Source organism: Giraffa tippelskirchi, chromosome 12, assembly GCF_054371585.1.
Source record: "Giraffa tippelskirchi isolate mGirTip1 chromosome 12, T2T-mGirTip1v1.2.pri, whole genome shotgun sequence".
NCBI lineage: Eukaryota > Metazoa > Chordata > Mammalia > Artiodactyla > Giraffidae > Giraffa > Giraffa tippelskirchi.
The window spans coordinates 65,615,211-65,634,821 of record NC_137286.1 but is presented as its reverse complement, the minus strand read 5'-3'; the positions used below and the strand labels follow the sequence as shown (position 1 = coordinate 65,634,821).

The 19,611-nt window shown below is 54.4% G+C and overlaps 1 protein-coding gene and 1 long non-coding RNA gene across 2 annotated transcripts in view; one reads left to right on the top strand and one right to left on the bottom strand.

The window, feature by feature from the left end:
• LOC145530002 (uncharacterized) overlaps window positions 1–19,611 on the bottom strand; it is a 1,493,464-nt gene that overhangs the window by 956,331 nt on the left and 517,522 nt on the right. The window contains exons 63-65 of the long non-coding RNA XR_014071397.1: window positions 17,350–17,461; window positions 9,700–9,811; window positions 2,050–2,161 (exon numbers count right to left, since the gene is read on the bottom strand). This is a non-coding gene — a long non-coding RNA (uncharacterized LOC145530002). The remainder of the gene's footprint in view (window positions 1–2,049; window positions 2,162–9,699; window positions 9,812–17,349; window positions 17,462–19,611) is intronic.
• LOC145529999 (uncharacterized) lies at window positions 5,898–9,805 on the top strand. The gene is made up of 3 exons (XM_081550779.1): window positions 5,898–6,032; window positions 6,432–6,744; window positions 6,995–9,805. The coding sequence occupies exons 1-3, from the start codon at window positions 5,898–5,900 to the stop codon at window positions 7,630–7,632; spliced, it is 1,086 nt and encodes a 361-aa protein (XP_081406905.1). The 3' UTR covers window positions 7,633–9,805.

The window sequence follows — 19,611 nt, the reverse complement described above, 5'->3', positions numbered from 1 at the left end:
CATTGTTGCAATTTGGGAACACTGTTGTGTAACTCTGGTGATACTGTGTTACCATCACCACTTTGTGGTTTCAGACCCGTTTGATCTTTATGCCCCACCCCCCAACAAAGCCTGGATTCAAGGCAAGCACGCCCTGTTCATCCCTCCCCCCGATCCTGAACACAATTTCATCTTTTCTTTCTGCATTCCTTCCTATATTCTTGGTGTCCCCAATCAATGACTCTCAGTGAAATGACTGAAGGAGTTTCTTTCGGACTCTCCACCTACTGTAAGACTCCATTGGAGAGTTCTCATTTTTATGTCATTTGAACTAGCCTTTGATAGCTGACAGGACGGTGTACGTCCTTTCAAGATATCATGTGCCAAACGAAGCCCTTTTGGCAAATGCCATCATTATCTCCAGGCAGGCATTGCTGTTTGAAGGGTGACATCTCAGCCAGAAGGCAGAGGCTGAGCTCCTCTTGTTGCACCAGCTCCCAAAAGAAGCCAAGAAAGGGAGCTGGAACAACAAACCACCCCAACGCCCAGGAAAGCGTTCTTCACGACAGAAGGCTAGAAAATGACCCAACAACCTTGTGGCCCAGAACCCCTCTAGAAAAATCACTGTTCCATAAAAAAGAGAAACACGTGGGAAGTTCCAAGGAGAGGCAATGCCCATGGCCAGTGTACTTTAGAGACGGCCTGACCGCTCCGGGGAAGACACGCACCGACGGAACCCCTTGGGAAACAGCAGTGAGAGTCCTCACCGTCGTAAGGGTTTCCTCTGGGGACAACCTGCCCTGGGCACCACATGAGGGAGCAGACCGGCTTCTCTTCCTCTGCCCCCACACCATTCACTCATGAAGGCAGCTCAGGTGTTCTCATGCCCTGCCTGCCTGCCTGCCTGCCTGGCTCATCCGTGAGCTGTGACCACCTCCAGGGCAGGACTCCACCTTCTCCTCTCTGTGTACCGTGAATCTGCACACAGTGGGCTTTCAGAACCTTAGGAGACTTGAGCCATTCCCACTCGAGCCAGAACCCTCCCCAGGAAGGAAAACGGCTGTGGAGTCATTTTGGCCCCAGCACTGGTTCCGAAAGCCTGGCGGCTCCTACAGCCTCTACGGTGTGAAGAGGGAGGTCCCTTTTGACAGAGCTTTCCGGCTGTCAGATCTAAGCTGTTGTTTCACTGTCAGCTGTGTCTCTTCCGTTGCAGCCAGGTGGGCCACGCTGCTCCAAAGGGGCTCACAAGCTGAGTGGCAAGGGAGGTATTGAGCGGACAGGGATGGCTACAACGTGCTGCAAACTGAGTGAGGGTCCCCACAATCCTCAGCAAAGGTCGGTGGTGTGCAAGTGGGGAGTAGAGGGCCCCCAAGTTCCAAAGGAAGGGAGGTACTCGGGAGCTAAAGCCCTTGGCTGCTGTGGTAGCAGCTGCAGATGGCAGCTCGTCCACAGTGCACTTCGAATGAGGTCATATGAGCGGGACTCTGGAAATGGCTCCGAAATCAAGAGAAAGGGGTCAGGGTATGTGGGAATCCGGCGGGGGTGGGGGGTGGATGAAGGAAGGTGTCCTTCCTCTCTCCAGTGCAATTTGGTTTGGTGAGTCTCAAAGCTACCAGATGGCACTTCCCAAGTCAGGCCCCCGCAGGAATCAGGGTGGGCTGCGTGCCTCAGCGCCTGCTACAGGGACAAGCCACACCAGTGGCCTCCCTGAGCTCAAATGGCCGGATCTGGGGGTTCTGTCTGGGTGCACACCTCCTTGCTCTGGCCAAGTTCCCCCCTTCTCTGAGCACCAGCTTCATCCTCTCGAATGAGGACATCGATTGCTACCTTGGCACGTTACTCCCTTCATCCTGTGAAGACTCATTAGGCTTATCCTACAATTACTAGCTGGCCCGAAGAGATATCTCCTGAATCCAGATTAAGCTGGAGTCTCCCAGGCTCATCTGGCATGTCTTCCCTGAAGTCTGCCAAAACCCACACCCTTGCATTTCCAGGGACTCCCCTTAGCCAGCTGGGCAGAAAACCCAGCATGGTTCAAACAAGCTGACAGACAAGCGGGAGAGGACTCACGGGCAGACAGCCTCCCTCAGGTCTCTGGTGGAGCTCTGGGACCACAGCAGCAGCGGGCCATCTCAGACCCTGGGCTCAGCAGCGCCCTCATTCTCAGGCCGGCGGCTCTGCCCTGAGGGGAGCAGGAAGGTCACCAACTGCCGCAGGCGGACCTCAAGCCCCTCCCACTGCTGGAGCCTGACCTCCCCCGGCCCCACCCCTTCCCCTACCCCAGCAGGACGAGAGCTCGTCTTCCCCTGGCTTCCAACGTGAGGCCCGGCCCCGGGCCCCGATTGGGCACTGCCCCAGTGCGGAGCCAATCACAGTGGCCAGGGAGGTGGAACGCACCGATTGGCCAGGGCCAGGTCATGTGACCATACTCCCCAGGAAACTCAAACCTTACCAAGATTCCCTAACAAACCAATGAACAAAATTATCCAGTAAAGGCAAACCGTACTTTTTAATGAGGCCAATGTCACAGAAAAAAAAAAAAAATCCTTCACAATGAACTGCTCAAGGAAGCTACTAAATAAGCTTTCAGAAAAGTTAAGACGTTTTTTTTTTTTTAATAGGGTGACGGAGAGCTATACCTTTCCCATCTATGTGAATTTAGGTTTAAACTAGATTTCCCTCGGCTATTATATAAGATAAAAAACCCCACATCACCCCCTTTCACTCCCCCCACCCCCAAAAAGTGTTTTAGTCTATTGAATTTTTGTGTCCTCAGTTGTGTCTGATTCACGGCAACTCACGAACTCTACACAGCCAGGCTCTTCCGTCCATGGAATTCAGGGCAATTTTTTTCTGTCACAGCAAATGCCCACCCTGGGTGATCCAAAGGCAAGGGCTCAGAGGCTCCTGAGAGTCTAACTCCTTTCAGCCGAGCACAGAGCTGGCTCCTCACTGGGATGCCTGTGGCCTGGGGCTCCCAGAGGGGAGAGCAGCACTCGCCCCACCGTGTGGTCACTGCTGGAAGTGCAGGCTGCTCCTCACTCCCCCTTGACAGTGTCCCTGAGGGCAGAACAGTGTGAATCTACTCAAGGTGGAAACGCAAACTCCGATGCAACCAAACTTCCCACGAGGTCTCCAAAACCACTCAGGAACAGGGAATTGGAAACTGCAGGGCATGACATGAATGGAGATGGAGACTTGACACCTTACACCGAGTTCACTTCCAGTTATCCCTAGACAAAGTTTCCATGAAAACTTGTCACAAATCTAGAAGAACAATGAGCAGAAACCGGACACGTGCTTTGAGTCTTCACACACAAAACAAAAAGGCAGCCCACAAAACAACCCAGAGAATACAGTGGACTTTGCAAAATCAAAGATATCTACTGTGGGAAAGACCTCATTACAAAAGCAAAAGACAGGTCATACATCGCGAGACGAATGAGTGGAAACACAAAGCTTCTCAAGGATGTGTCTCCAAACAGACAAAGAACACCAACACGACAAGCCTGTGAAAACTAGGGAAAGGTCTGAAGGGACAGCAGACTGAGGAAGACACACACAGCGTATCCCGGATGATGTCCAGCACTGAGGGCCTGAAGAAACAACAGTCTAGTTGCACTCCCTCAGGCCTGTGTGACCCTGGATGAGGCCTCTGTTTCCCGGTGGCTCTGAGAGATGGACAGGGAGGAAGGGGAAGAGAAATCACTTGCATTTCTAATACTCACAGCAAAGTCTTCCAATGAGAAGGGAATTATCACCCCCACTGACAATGCCATTCACTGAAGTGATACCCACGAGTCCATCTAACCCAGAAGGGAAGGAAGGACCTGTTCTCACAAAACGGCGAGAGATGGAAGAAGGAAGATCAAGCCCACACCAACCACTGGAAAGAGAAGCTGTGCTCAGGGCTTGAAAGAATTCCTATTGGGAAAATGATGTCACAGCCCCACAAGGCAATCCACAGCTTCGATGCTATTCCTCCCAAAATGCCAATGCATTTTCGCACCGAACAAAGAATTGCAAAAGGGGTACGGAAACAGAAAAGAGCCTAAATTGTCAATACAATCCGACGAAAAAGCCCCGATACGGACATCCAAGGTTGTGTGAAAGGAAATTAGACGACCAAACTAGGATCCTCAGGAGAGTATCGGAGAAGGCGATGGCGACCCACTCCAGTACTCTTGCCTGGAAAACGCCCTGGACGGAGGAGCCTGGTAGGCTGCAGGCCATGGGGTCGCGCAGAGTCAGACACGACTGAAGTGACTTAGGCGCAGCGGCAGCAGCAGGACAGTATGCTATTGGGAATACAACAACACACACAGATCCAGATCGATGGAATAAAGTTGAGGGTCCAGAAACAAACCCCGGCATCCATGGTCAACTCATCTCTGACACAAAAGGGGAGAATATCCAAATGGGAACAAGAAAGCCTCTTCAATAAATGTCCATGGGAAAACCAGACAGCTACATCTGAAGAACGCTATTGGTTTTGATCTCACACCACCTCAATATCGGGAAAAAACCTCACCCTAAAGACTGATGTCATGAGACAGCTAGAAAGAAGCGTAGGTCAAAGGCTCCTTAACATCAGAGTCTCCTTGCCATTTGCTGGGCGGAGGTAGAAATGGGTCTCTTCAAGTAAGGGAAAGAGGAAAACGAAGTACGCCAATGGGTTTCCATCCAATGGAACCTCTTCACAACAGAGAAGCTAAGCATTCAGAAATGCAAAAGATAGGAAACGGAACATGAGAGACTCCTTGCAAGTGGTGTATCTGAGAAGGGGTTCATATGGAAAGAGACGAAGAACGCACAGCACTCAGATTCCAAGAAACACCACCACCACCCTTGACCCTTCCCCCATGACCAACTCCGACCTAAAGCCTTTCTCTCCCTCTAACCTATCCCTAAAACATAACCCTCATCTAATCACATACATGTGCATTCCTAGCATCCATCCATCCTCACACGAGAGAGAAAGAGGAAGACACAGACTGAATCAAGAAGGGAAAAGAGAGGGACACAGCCAGAGAGAGACACGGAACCAAAGAGAGGAATGGAGTCGATGGTCCAGACGTTTCATCAATCTGTCTCGAAGGTAGAAGTAATGACAGCGCCCATCCACCCCAGAAGGGGGAAAAGGACAGAAGCTTTGGAGAGGAAAAGACAAGAACGCAGGGAGCCATTAGAAGCTCAGCCACCCGCAGAAGCCGAGCTGGGACACTTGAACAGAATCTCAATGGAAACAGAGGACCAGAAAGTTGGCTACTCTTTTCTATAAGAGAGGGAGACCTTCGAGTCTTCCTTTCGCGCCTCCAACTTGGATGCGGGGTCTCAAAACACTCAGGAGGGGGAGTGCCTTTTCCTGGGTACCACGGCGCATCCAGGCCTCGTTCTGCCCCATTCTGTGCTGTGTCAGCCCTGGATGGAGTCTTTCTTTCTGAAGTCTCAGCGCACAAGCTCCACGTGATATCGGCCCCAGGTGGAAAGGCATGGAGCTGCTCGTAGGCCGACAGACCTAGGAAGAGGATGGGAGAATGACCCCCACTCTGCAGATGGAGAGACTGGGGAAACCCTGAGGGGCATACGCTTGTCCAGGGCCACACCACTTATGAGAAGAAGGAGCCTGGTCTGAGAGCAGCGGGGTCCTCGGAGCTCAGGCCCTGGCTGCACCCAGGCCTCCCCAGAGCTGTGGGCTGGGCTGTGTGGCTGTCACTGTGCCTGCACATGGCCTAAGGGGGGTGGTCGAGCAGTCAGAAACCCAGAGATTCCCTTGGGAAGTTTTGGGGAAGCGACCTCAGCACGAACCCCAGGAAATGATGTCACCTGCCGGCAACAGAACACAACAGAACCCGCAACCCGGGTATCCAGGCCTCCAGAGCGGAGAGGAGCCCCCAGCCAGATCACTTGCTGCCAGGATGTTCTGCTGTTTGCCCCTGCCCAGAGGCCGGGGCCTCAGGAGAGGTCACAGGCAGTGTGCGTGGGCACCCTGTCAACGTTGGCTCAGGGCACCCCCGAGAGGCCTCTGGCCCTTTGCCCGGAGAAACAGAAAGGTAACACGGGGAGCCCCAGGCCGGGCCAGCCCACCTCTCCCATGCCACCCGGAAACACCGGGTCCTTTGCCTGTGTGTGTGGATGCGGGTTTCTCGGGGTGTGTCTCCCTCAAGGAAGCCCAGGCGGATGTGGGGTCAGAAGCCTGCGGGCAAGTTGTGTCCACACCCCAGGGGAGAGCAGGCTGGCTGGGATGGGGAGAGTGCGGGCAGCGCCGGCCGCCCAGGCTGGCCTCACACCCTCAGGTGGTTCTCTTTCCTCCCGGGTGGGGATCTGAGCAGACACACGTCTCTGACCCTTCTGGGAAGAGAAGTTCGAGCAGGCAGAAGCAGCGGCTCCACTGGCCAGGCCCAGCTCGGAAAACTCCCAGCATGGCTGGCTGACGGTCACTGTCGTTGCAGAGCTTCCCACGTGATGAGGCCGAGGACGGGGACACCCCGTCCACCTCCCGGAGGGAGGGGTCGGAGCACCACCCCCCCGCCCCTGAGGCCCAGTGCAGGCTCCAGGTGAGCGTGCCCACGGAGGCATCAGCCCCACCGGGGGCGAAGCGGAGGCGGGGAAGGCCTGCTGCCGAGACACCACACAGGATACACCCGGCGGCCCAGTCTGAGGCTGCCACGGAGCTCAGCACACCCGGCTCCGACCCAGAGTCCCGAGAACCCCAGCCTCTGAGGCAGCAGGAGGACCTGGAGCCCAGCACGCCAGAGCACAGAGGTGAGGACGCTGGGGCTGGTGCACGGGAGTGTGTGGGGAGGGGGTGCTGAGCTACACAGGGACGAGTCCCCGAAAGATGCTGCTGGGCCTGCAGCAAGCGCTGGCCTCACACCCCCACCCCCATCTTGCACACTTCAGTCCCAAAAGACATCCGACCCTGGGTATTCTTTGGGAATCTCTTGGAAGCTTTCTGTCCCGGGATACGCACATGCCAAGGCTGGCCTGTGGGCAAACTTTGCTTCTCCCTCAGCTCTAGCACTGGCCTCCAACTGGAACCAGGCTCCACTTCCCAGACCTGTCCCTACAGAGGTGGTGGCTCCAGGTGCAGGACCCAGGGATCCACCGAGGGCAGATGGAGAACCGAGACTTGCCCTCGCAGAGACACCAGGCCAGCTGGGTTCTGGCCAGCACACCGGGCAGATCGGATCTCCGTGCCTGCAGGACCCCCAGCCCCAGGCACTGATGTCCCACCCCCTCAGCCAGAACCTCCACCTCCACGTGCACCTGTACCTGCTCGGGCTTTGGCAGGAGAACCCGAGGCTGAGGAGGAGTCACCGCCTCGGCAGGGAGAGCCTGCCCTGGCTCCCGCGCAACACCCAGACGCCGACGATGACTCACCCACCCCTGCAGGAAGAACGAGCCCCCGCTCTGGACAGAGACCCAGAGCCCTTGCCGGAAACACCACGTCCAGGGGAGCGGTCGGCTCTGCCGCCTCCATCCCTGTCGGCTCACCGTGGAGGCTGTCAACTCGGTCTGCCCCCAGGGGACATGGAGTTCCTTTCCCCTGAACTGCTTTGCATTTGGTTTGTTTCCACCTTTCTGGTGATGTTTTATTTTTTGTATGGTTTCCTGTATTTTTGTTGGTTAAGTTGGGAACTTGTTGGTTAAGTTAGTAAACTTTTTCATCATTGTTGCAATTTGGGAACACTGTTGTGTAACTCTGGTGATACTGTGTTACCATCACCACTTTGTGGTTTCAGACCCGTTTGATCTTTATGCCCCACCCCCCAACAAAGCCTGGATTCAAGGCAAGCACGCCCTGTTCATCCCTCCCCCCGATCCTGAACACAATTTCATCTTTTCTTTCTGCATTCCTTCCTATATTCTTGGTGTCCCCAATCAATGACTCTCAGTGAAATGACTGAAGGAGTTTCTTTCGGACTCTCCACCTACTGTAAGACTCCATTGGAGAGTTCTCATTTTTATGTCATTTGAACTAGCCTTTGATAGCTGACAGGACGGTGTACGTCCTTTCAAGATATCATGTGCCAAACGAAGCCCTTTTGGCAAATGCCAACATTATCTCCAGGCAGGCATTGCTGTTTGAAGGGTGACATCTCAGCCAGAAGGCAGAGGCTGAGCTCCTCTTGTTGCACCAGCTCCCAAAAGAAGCCAAGAAAGGGAGCTGGAACAACAAACCACCCCAACGCCCAGGAAAGCGTTCTTCACGACAGAAGGCTAGAAAATGACCCAACAACCTTGTGGCCCAGAACCCCTCTAGAAAAATCACTGTTCCATAAAAAAGAGAAACACGTGGGAAGTTCCAAGGAGAGGCAATGCCCATGGCCAGTGTACTTTAGAGACGGCCTGACCGCTCCGGGGAAGACACGCACCGACGGAACCCCTTGGGAAACAGCAGTGAGAGTCCTCACCGTCGTAAGGGTTTCCTCTGGGGACAACCTGCCCTGGGCACCACATGAGGGAGCAGACCGGCTTCTCTTCCTCTGCCCCCACACCATTCACTCATGAAGGCAGCCCAGGAGTTCTCATGCCCTGCCTGCCTGCCTGCCTGCCTGGCTCATCCGTGAGCTGTGACCACCTCCAGGGCAGGACTCCACCTTCTCCTCTCTGTGTACCGTGAATCTGCACACAGTGGGCTTTCAGAACCTTAGGAGACTTGAGCCATTCCCACTCGAGCCAGAACCCTCCCCAGGAAGGAAAACGGCTGTGGAGTCATTTTGGCCCCAGCACTGGTTCCGAAAGCCTGGCGGCTCCTACAGCCTCTACGGTGTGAAGAGGGAGGTCCCTTTTGACAGAGCTTTCCGGCTGTCAGATCTAAGCTGTTGTTTCACTGTCAGCTGTGTCTCTTCCGTTGCAGCCAGGTGGGCCACGCTGCTCCAAAGGGGCTCACAAGCTGAGTGGCAAGGGAGGTATTGAGAGGACAGGGATGGCTACAACGTGCTGCAAACTGAGTGAGGGTCCCCACAATCCTCAGCAAAGGTCTGTGGTGTGCAAGTGGGGAGTAGAGGGCCCCCAAGTTCCAAAGGAAGGGAGGTACTCGGGAGCTGAAGCCCTTGGCTGCTGTGGTAGCAGCTGCAGATGGCAGCTCGTCCACAGTGCACTTCGAATGAGGTCATATGAGCGGGACTCTGGAAATGGCTCCGAAGTCAAGAGAAAGGGGTCAGGGTATGTGGGAATCCGGCGGGGGTGGGGGGTGGATGAAGGAAGGTGTCCTTCCTCTCTCCAGTGCAATTTGGTTTGGTGAGTCTCAAAGCTACCAGATGGCACTTCCCAAGTCAGGCCCCCGCAGGAATCAGGGTGGGCTGCGCGCCTCGGCGCCTGCTACAGGGACAAGCCACACCAGTGGCCTCCCTGAGCTCAAATGGCCGGATCTGGGGGTTCTGTCTGGGTGCACACCTCCTTGCTCTGGCCAGGTTCCCCCCTTCTCTGAGCACCAGCTTCATCCTCTCGAATGAGGACATCGATTGCTACCTTGGCACGTTACTCTCTTCATCCTGTGAAGACTCATTAGGCTTATCCTACAATTACTAGCTGGCCCGAAGAGATATCTCCTGAATCCAGATTAAGCTGGAGTCTCCCAGGCTCATCTGGCATGTCTTCCCTGAAGTCTGCCAAAACCCACACCCTTGCATTTCCAGGGACTCCCCTTAGCCAGCTGGGCAGAAAACCCAGCATGGTTCAAACAAGCTGACAGACAAGCGGGAGAGGACTCACGGGCAGACGGCCTCCCTCAGGTCTCGGGTGGAGCTCTGGGACCACAGCAGCAGCGGGCCATCCCAGCCCCTGGGCTCAGCAGCGCCCTCATTCTCAGGCCGGCGGCTCTGCCCTGAGGGGAGCAGGAAGGTCACCAACTGCCGCAGGCGGACCTCAAGCCCCTCCCACTGCTGGAGCCTGACCTCCCCTGGCCCCACCCCTTCCCCTACCCCAGCAGGACGAGAGCTCGTCTTCCCCTGGCTTCCAACGTGAGGCCCGGCCCCGGGCCCCGATTGGGCACTGCCCCAGTCCGGAGCCAATCACAGTGGCCAGGGAGGTGGAACGCACCGATTGGCCAGGGCCAGGTCATGTGACCATAGTCCCCAGGAAACTCAAATATTACCAAGATTCCCTAACAAACCAATGAACAAAATTATCCAGTAAAGGCAAACCGTACTTCTTAATGAGGCCAATGTCACAGAAAAAAAAAAAAAATCCTTCACAATGAACTGCTCAAGGAAGCTACTAAATAAGCTTTCAGAAAAGTTAAGACTTTTTTTTTTTTTTTAATAGGGTGACGGAGAGCTATACCTTTCCCATCTATGTGAATTTAGGTTTAAACTAGATTTCCCTCGGCTATTATATAAGACAAAAAACCCCACATCACCCCCTTTCACTCCCCCCACCCCCAAAAAGTGTTTTAGTCTATTGAATTTTTGTGTCCTCAGTTGTGTCTGATTCACGGCAACTCACGAACTCTACACAGCCAGGCTCTTCCATCCATGGAATTCAGGGCAATTTTTTCTGTCACAGCAAATGCCCACCCTGGGTGATCCAAAGGCAAGGGCTCAGAGGCTCCTGAGAGACTAACTCCTTTCAGCTGAGCACAGAGCTGGCTCCTCACTGGGATGCCTGTGGCCTGGGGCTCCCAGAGGGGAGAGCAGCACTCGCCCCACCGTGTGGTCACTGCTGGAAGTGCAGGCTGCTCCTCACTCCCCCTTGACAGTGTCCCTGAGGGCAGAACAGTGTGAATCTACTCAAGGTGGAAACGCAAACTCCGATGCAACCAAACTTCCCACAAGGTCTCCAAAACCACTCAGGAACAGGGAATTGGAAACTGCAGGGCATGACATGAATGGAGATGGAGACTTGACACCTTACACCGAGTTCACTTCCAGTTATCCCTAGACAAAGTTTCCATGAAAACTTGTCACAAATCTAGAAGAACAATGAGCAGAAACTGGACACGTGCTTTGAGTCTTCACACACAAAACAAAAAGGCAGCCCACAAAACAACCCAGAGAATACAGTGGACTTTGCAAAATCAAAGATATCTACTGTGGGAAAGACCTCATTACAAAAGCAAAAGACAGGTCATACATCGCGAGACGAATGAGTGGAAACACAAAGCTTCTCAAGGATGTGTCTCCAAACAGTCAAAGAACACCAACACGACAAGCCTGTGAAAACTAGGGAAAGGTCTGAAGGGACAGCAGACTGAGGAAGACACACACAGAGTATCCCGGATGATGTCCAGCACTGAGGGCCTGAAGAAACAACAGTCTAGTTGCACTCCCTCAGGCCTGTGTGACCCTGGATGAGGCCTCTGTTTCCCGGTGGCTCTGAGAGATGGACAGGGAGGAAGGGGAAGAGAAATCACTTGCATTTCTAATACTCACATCAAAGTCCTCCAATGAGAAGGGAATTATCACCCCCACTGACAATGCCATTCACTGAAGTGATACCCACGAGTCCATCTAACCCAGAAGGGAAGGAAGGACCTGTTCTCACAAAACGGCGAGAGATGGAAGAAGGAAGATCAAGCCCACACCAACCACTGGAAAGAGAAGCTGTGCTCAGGGCTTGAAAGAATTCCTATTGGGAAAATGATGTCACAGCCCCACAAGGCAATCCACAGCTTCGATGCTATTCCTCCCAAAATGCCAATGCATTTTCGCACCGAACAAAGAATTGCAAAAGGGGTACGGAAACAGAAAAGAGCCTAAATTGTCAATACAATCCGACGAAAAAGCCCCGATACGGACATCCAAGGTTGTGTGAAAGGAAATTAGACGACCAAACTAGGATCCTCAGGAGAGTATCGGAGAAGGCGATGGCGACCCACTCCAGTACTCTTGCCTGGAAAACGCCCTGGACGGAGGAGCCTGGTAGGCTGCAGGCCATGGGGTCGCGCAGAGTCAGACACGACTGAAGTGACTTAGGCGCAGCGGCAGCAGCAGGACAGTATGCTATTGGGAATACAACAACACACACAGATCCAGATCGATGGAATAAAGTTGAGGGTCCAGAAACAAACCCCGGCATCCATGGTCAACTCATCTCTGACACAAAAGGGGAGAATATCCAAATGGGAACAAGAAAGCCTCTTCAATAAATGTCCATGGGAAAACCAGACAGCTACATCTGAAGAACGCTATTGGTTTTGATCTCACACCACCTCAATATCGGGGGAAAACCTCACCCTAAAGACTGATGTCATGAGACAGCTAGAAAGAAGCGTAGGTCAAAGGCTCCTTAACATCAGAGTCTCCTTGCCATTTGCTGGGCGGAGGTAGAAATGGGTCTCTTCAAGTAAGGGAAAGAGGAAAACGAAGTACGCCAATGGGTTTCCATCCAATGGAACCTCTTCACAACAGAGAAGCTAAGCATTCAGAAATGCAAAAGATGGGAAACGGAACATGAGAGACTCCTTGCAAGTGGTGTATCTGAGAAGGGGTTCATATGGAAAGAGACGAAGAATGCACAGCACTCAGATTCCAAGAAACACCACCACCACCCTTGACCCTTCCCCCATGACCAACTCCGACCTAAAGCCTTTCTCTCCCTCTAACCTATCCCTAAAACATAACCCTCATCTAATCATATACATGTGCATTCCTAGCATCCATCCATCCACACACGAGAGAGAAAGAGGAAGACACAGACTGAATCGAGAAGGGAAAAGAGAGGGACACAGACAGAGAGAGACACGGAACCAAAGACAGGAAAGGAATCGACGGTCCAGACTTTTCATCAATCTGTCTCGAAGGTAGAAGCAATGACAGCGCCCATCCACCCCAGAAGGGGGAAAAGGACGGAAAGTTTGGAGAGGAAAAGACAAGAACGCAGGGAGCCATTAGAAGCTCAGCCACCCGCAGAAGCCGAGCTGGGACACTTGAACAGAATCTCAATGGAAACAGAGGACCAGAAAGTTGGCTACTCTTTTCTATAAGAGAGGGAGACCTTCGAGTCTTCCTTTCGCGCCTCCAACTTGGATGCGGGGTCTCAAAACACTCAGGAGGGGGAGTGCCTTTTCCTGGGTACCACGGCGCATCCAGGCCTCGTTCTGCCCCATTCTGTGCTGTGTCAGCCCTGGATGGAGTCTTTCTTTCTGAAGTCTCAGCGCACAAGCTCCACGTGATATCGGCCCCAGGTGGAAAGGCATGGAGCTGCTCGTAGGCCGACAGACCTAGGAAGCAGATGGGAGAATGACCCCCACTCTGCAGATGGAGAGACTGGGGAAACCCTGAGGGGCATACGCTTGTCCAGGGCCACACCACTTATGAGAAGAAGGAGCCTGGTCTGAGAGCAGCGGGGTCCTCGGAGCTCAGGCCCTGGCTGCACCCAGGCCTCCCCAGGGCTGTGGGCTGGGCTGTGTGGCTGTCACTGTGCCTGCACATGGCCTAAGGGGGGTGGTCGAGCAGTCAGAAACCCAGAGATTCCCTTGGGAAGTTTTGGGGAAGGGACCTCAGCACGAACCCCAGGAAATGATGTCACCTGCCGGCAACAGAACCCAACAGAACCCGCAACCCGTGTATCCAGGCCTCCAGAGCGGAGAGGAGCCCCCAGCCAGATCACTTGCTGCCAGGATGTTCTGCTGTTTGCCCCTGCCCAGAGGCCGGGGCCTCAGGAGAGCTCACAGGCAGTGTGCGTGGGCACCCTGTCGACGTTGGCTCAGGGCACCCCCGAGAGGCCTCTGGCCCTTTGCCCGGAGAAACAGAAAGGTAACACGGGGAGCCCCAGGCCGGGCCAGCCCACCTCTCCCATGCCACCCGGAAACACCGGGTCCTTTGCCTGTGTGTGTGGATGCGGGTTTCTCGGGGTGTGTCTCCCTCAAGGAAGCCCAGGCGGATGTGGGGTCAGAAGCCTGCGGGCAAGTTGTGTCCACACCCCAGGGGAGAGCAGGCTGGCTGGGATGGGGAGAGTGCGGGCAGCGCCGGCCGCCCAGGCTGGCCTCACACCCTCAGGTGGGTCTCTTTCCTCCCGGGTGGGGATCTGAGCAGACACACGTCTCTGACCCTTCTGGGAAGAGAAGTTCGAGCAGGCAGAAGCAGCGGCTCCACTGGCCAGGCCCAGCTCGGAAAAGTCCCAGCATGGCTGGCTGACGGTCACTGTCGTTGCAGAGCTTCCCACGTGATGAGGCCGAGGACGGGGACACCCCGTCCACCTCCCGGAGGGAGGGGTCGGAGCACCACCCCCCCGCCCCTGAGGCCCAGTGCAGGCTCCAGGTGAGCGTGCCCACGGAGGCATCAGCCCCACCGGGGGCGAAGCGGAGGCGGGGAAGGCCTGCTGCCGAGACACCACACAGGATACACCCGGCGGCCCAGTCTGAGGCTGCCACGGAGCTCAGCACACCCGGCTCCGACCCAGAGTCCCGAGAACCCCAGCCTCTGAGGCAGCAGGAGGACCTGGAGCCCAGCACGCCAGAGCACAGAGGTGAGGACGCTGGGGCTGGTGCACGGGAGTGTGTGGGGAGGGGGTGCTGAGCTACACAGGGACGAGTCCCCGAAAGATGCTGCTGGGCCTGCAGCAAGCGCTGGCCTCACACCCCCACCCCCTTCTTGCACACTTCAGTCCCAAAAGACATCCGACCCTGGGTATTCTTTGGGAATCTCTTGGAAGCTTTCTGTCCCGGGATACGCACATGCCAAGGCTGGCCTGTGGGCAAACTTTGCTTCTCCCCCAGCTCTAGCACTGGCCTCCAACTGGAACCAGGCTCCACTTCCCAGACCTGTCCCTACAGAGGTGGTGGCTCCAGGTGCAGGACCCAGGGATCCACCGAGGGCAGATGGAGAACCGAGACTTGCCCTCGCAGAGACACCAGGCCAGCTGGGTTCTGGCCAGCACACCGGGCACATCGGATCTCCGTGCCTGCAGGACCCCCAGCCCCAGGCACTGATGTCCCACCCCCTCAGCCAGAACCTCCACCTCCACGTGCACCTGTACCTGCTCGGGCTTTGGCAGGAGAACCCGAGGCAGAGGAGGAGTCACCGCCTCGGCAGGGAGAGCCTGCCCTGGCTCCCGCGCAACACCCAGACGCCGACGATGACTCACCCACCCCTGCAGGAAGAACGAGCCCCCGCTCTGGACAGAGACCCAGAGCCCTTGCCGGAAACACCACGTCCAGGGGAGCGGTCGGCTCTGCCGCCTCCATCCCTGTCGGCTCACCGTGGACGCTGTCAACTCGGTCTGCCCCCAGGGGACATGGAGTTCCTTTCCCCTGAACTGCTTTGCATTTGGTTTGTTTCCACCTTTCTGGTGATGTTTTATTTTTTGTATGGTTTCCTGTATTTTTGTTGGTTAAGTTGGGAACTTGTTGGTTAAGTTAGTAAACTTTTTCATCATTGTTGCAATTTGGGAACACTGTTGTGTAACTCTGGTGATACTGTGTTACCATCACCACTTTGTGGTTTCAGACCCGTTTGATCTTTATGCCCCACCCCCCAACAAAGCCTGGATTCAAGGCAAGCACGCCCTGTTCATCCCTCCCCCCGATCCTGAACACAATTTCATCTTTTCTTTCTGCATTCCTTCCTATATTCTTGGTGTCCCCAATCAATGACTCTCAGTGAAATGACTGAAGGAGTTTCTTTCGGACTCTCCACCTACTGTAAGACTCCATTGGAGAGTTCTCATTTTTATGTCATTTGAACTAGCCTTTGATAGCTGACAGGACGGTGTACGTCCTTTCAAGATATCATGTGCCAAACGAAGCCCTTTTGGCAAATGCCATCATTATCTCCAGGCAGGCATTGCTGTTTGAAGGGTGACATCTCAGCCAGAAGGCAGAGGCTGAGCTCCTCTTGTTGCACCAGCTCCCAAAAGAAGCCAAGAAAGGGAGCTGGAACAACAAACCACCCCAACGCCCAGGAAAGCGTTCTTCACGACAGAAGGCTAGAAAATGACCCAACAACCTTGTGGCCCAGAACCCCTCTAGAAAAATCACTGTTCCATAAAAAAGAGAAACACGTGGGAAGTTCCAAGGAGAGGCAATGCCCATGGCCAGTGTACTTTAGAGACGGCCTGACCGCTCCGGGGAAGACACGCACCGACGGAACCCCTTGGGAAACAGCAGTGAGAGTCCTCACCGTCGTAAGGGTTTCCTCTGGGGACAACCTGCCCTGGGCACCACATGAGGGAGCAGACCGGCTTCTCTTCCTCTGCCCCCACACCATTCACTCATGAAGGCAGCTCAGGTGTTCTCATGCCCTGCCTGCCTGCCTGCCTGCCTGGCTCATCCGTGAGCTGTGACCACCTCCAGGGCAGGACTCCACCTTCTCCTCTCTGTGTACCGTGAATCTGCACACAGTGGGCTTTCAGAACCTTAGGAGACTTGAGCCATTCCCACTCGAGCCAGAACCCTCCCCAGGAAGGAAAACGGCTGTGGAGTCATTTTGGCCCCAGCACTGGTTCCGAAAGCCTGGCGGCTCCTACAGCCTCTACGGTGTGAAGAGGGAGGTCCCTTTTGACAGAGCTTTCCGGCTGTCAGATCTAAGCTGTTGTTTCACTGTCAGCTGTGTCTCTTCCGTTGCAGCCAGGTGGGCCACGCTGCTCCAAAGGGGCTCACAAGCTGAGTGGCAAGGGAGGTATTGAGCGGACAGGGATGGCTACAACGTGCTGCAAACTGAGTGAGGGTCCCCACAATCCTCAGCAAAGGTCGGTGGTGTGCAAGTGGGGAGTAGAGGGCCCCCAAGTTCCAAAGGAAGGGAGGTACTCGGGAGCTAAAGCCCTTGGCTGCTGTGGTAGCAGCTGCAGATGGCAGCTCGTCCACAGTGCACTTCGAATGAGGTCATATGAGCGGGACTCTGGAAATGGCTCCGAAATCAAGAGAAAGGGGTCAGGGTATGTGGGAATCCGGCGGGGGTGGGGGGTGGATGAAGGAAGGTGTCCTTCCTCTCTCCAGTGCAATTTGGTTTGGTGAGTCTCAAAGCTACCAGATGGCACTTCCCAAGTCAGGCCCCCGCAGGAATCAGGGTGGGCTGCGTGCCTCAGCGCCTGCTACAGGGACAAGCCACACCAGTGGCCTCCCTGAGCTCAAATGGCCGGATCTGGGGGTTCTGTCTGGGTGCACACCTCCTTGCTCTGGCCAAGTTCCCCCCTTCTCTGAGCACCAGCTTCATCCTCTCGAATGAGGACATCGATTGCTACCTTGGCACGTTACTCCCTTCATCCTGTGAAGACTCATTAGGCTTATCCTACAATTACTAGCTGGCCCGAAGAGATATCTCCTGAATCCAGATTAAGCTGGAGTCTCCCAGGCTCATCTGGCATGTCTTCCCTGAAGTCTGCCAAAACCCACACCCTTGCATTTCCAGGGACTCCCCTTAGCCAGCTGGGCAGAAAACCCAGCATGGTTCAAACAAGCTGACAGACAAGCGGGAGAGGACTCACGGGCAGACAGCCTCCCTCAGGTCTCTGGTGGAGCTCTGGGACCACAGCAGCAGCGGGCCATCTCAGACCCTGGGCTCAGCAGCGCCCTCATTCTCAGGCCGGCGGCTCTGCCCTGAGGGGAGCAGGAAGGTCACCAACTGCCGCAGGCGGACCTCAAGCCCCTCCCACTGCTGGAGCCTGACCTCCCCCGGCCCCACCCCTTCCCCTACCCCAGCAGGACGAGAGCTCGTCTTCCCCTGGCTTCCAACGTGAGGCCCGGCCCCGGGCCCCGATTGGGCACTGCCCCAGTGCGGAGCCAATCACAGTGGCCAGGGAGGTGGAACGCACCGATTGGCCAGGGCCAGGTCATGTGACCATACTCCCCAGGAAACTCAAACCTTACCAAGATTCCCTAACAAACCAATGAACAAAATTATCCAGTAAAGGCAAACCGTACTTTTTAATGAGGCCAATGTCACAGAAAAAAAAAAAAAATCCTTCACAATGAACTGCTCAAGGAAGCTACTAAATAAGCTTTCAGAAAAGTTAAGACGTTTTTTTTTTTTTAATAGGGTGACGGAGAGCTATACCTTTCCCATCTATGTGAATTTAGGTTTAAACTAGATTTCCCTCGGCTATTATATAAGATAAAAAACCCCACATCACCCCCTTTCACTCCCCCCACCCCCAAAAAGTGTTTTAGTCTATTGAATTTTTGTGTCCTCAGTTGTGTCTGATTCACGGCAACTCACGAACTCTACACAGCCAGGCTCTTCCGTCCATGGAATTCAGGGCAATTTTTTTCTGTCACAGCAAATGCCCACCCTGGGTGATCCAAAGGCAAGGGCTCAGAGGCTCCTGAGAGTCTAACTCCTTTCAGCCGAGCACAGAGCTGGCTCCTCACTGGGATGCCTGTGGCCTGGGGCTCCCAGAGGGGAGAGCAGCACTCGCCCCACCGTGTGGTCACTGCTGGAAGTGCAGGCTGCTCCTCACTCCCCCTTGACAGTGTCCCTGAGGGCAGAACAGTGTGAATCTACTCAAGGTGGAAACGCAAACTCCGATGCAACCAAACTTCCCACGAGGTCTCCAAAACCACTCAGGAACAGGGAATTGGAAACTGCAGGGCATGACATGAATGGAGATGGAGACTTGACACCTTACACCGAGTTCACTTCCAGTTATCCCTAGACAAAGTTTCCATGAAAACTTGTCACAAATCTAGAAGAACAATGAGCAGAAACCGGACACGTGCTTTGAGTCTTCACACACAAAACAAAAAGGCAGCCCACAAAACAACCCAGAGAATACAGTGGACTTTGCAAAATCAAAGATATCTACTGTGGGAAAGACCTCATTACAAAAGCAAAAGACAGGTCATACATCGCGAGACGAATGAGTGGAAACACAAAGCTTCTCAAGGATGTGTCTCCAAACAGACAAAGAACACCAACACGACAAGCCTGTGAAAACTAGGGAAAGGTCTGAAGGGACAGCAGACTGAGGAAGACACACACAGCGTATCCCGGATGATGTCCAGCACTGAGGGCCTGAAGAAACAACAGTCTAGTTGCACTCCCTCAGGCCTGTGTGACCCTGGATGAGGCCTCTGTTTCCCGGTGGCTCTGAGAGATGGACAGGGAGGAAGGGGAAGAGAAATCACTTGCATTTCTAATACTCACAGCAAAGTCTTCCAATGAGAAGGGAATTATCACCCCCACTGACAATGCCATTCACTGAAGTGATACCCACGAGTCCATCTAACCCAGAAGGGAAGGAAGGACCTGTTCTCACAAAACGGCGAGAGATGGAAGAAGGAAGATCAAGCCCACACCAACCACTGGAAAGAGAAGCTGTGCTCAGGGCTTGAAAGAATTCCTATTGGGAAAATGATGTCACAGCCCCACAAGGCAATCCACAGCTTCGATGCTATTCCTCCCAAAATGCCAATGCATTTTCGCACCGAACAAAGAATTGCAAAAGGGGTACGGAAACAGAAAAGAGCCTAAATTGTCAATACAATCCGACGAAAAAGCCCCGATACGGACATCCAAGGTTGTGTGAAAGGAAATTAGACGACCAAACTAGGATCCTCAGGAGAGTATCGGAGAAGGCGATGGCGACCCACTCCAGTACTCTTGCCTGGAAAACGCCCTGGACGGAGGAGCCTGGTAGGCTGCAGGCCATGGGGTCGCGCAGAGTCAGACACGACTGAAGTGACTTAGGCGCAGCGGCAGCAGCAGGACAGTATGCTATTGGGAATACAACAACACACACAGATCCAGA

What these genes read in the sequence shown, in the direction of transcription:
- LOC145529999 (XM_081550779.1), top strand. Translation starts at nt 5,898, where the DNA reads ATGTTCTGCTGTTTGCCCCTGCCCAGAGGCCGGGGCCTCAGGAGAGGT. An exon ending in TTGCCCGGAGAAACAGAAAG is followed by an intron (nt 6,033 to 6,431) that starts GTAACACGGGGA and finishes CTGTCGTTGCAG; the next exon opens with AGCTTCCCACGTGATGAGGC. An exon ending in CAGCACGCCAGAGCACAGAG is followed by an intron (nt 6,745 to 6,994) that starts GTGAGGACGCTG and finishes CTTCTCCCTCAG; the next exon opens with CTCTAGCACTGGCCTCCAAC.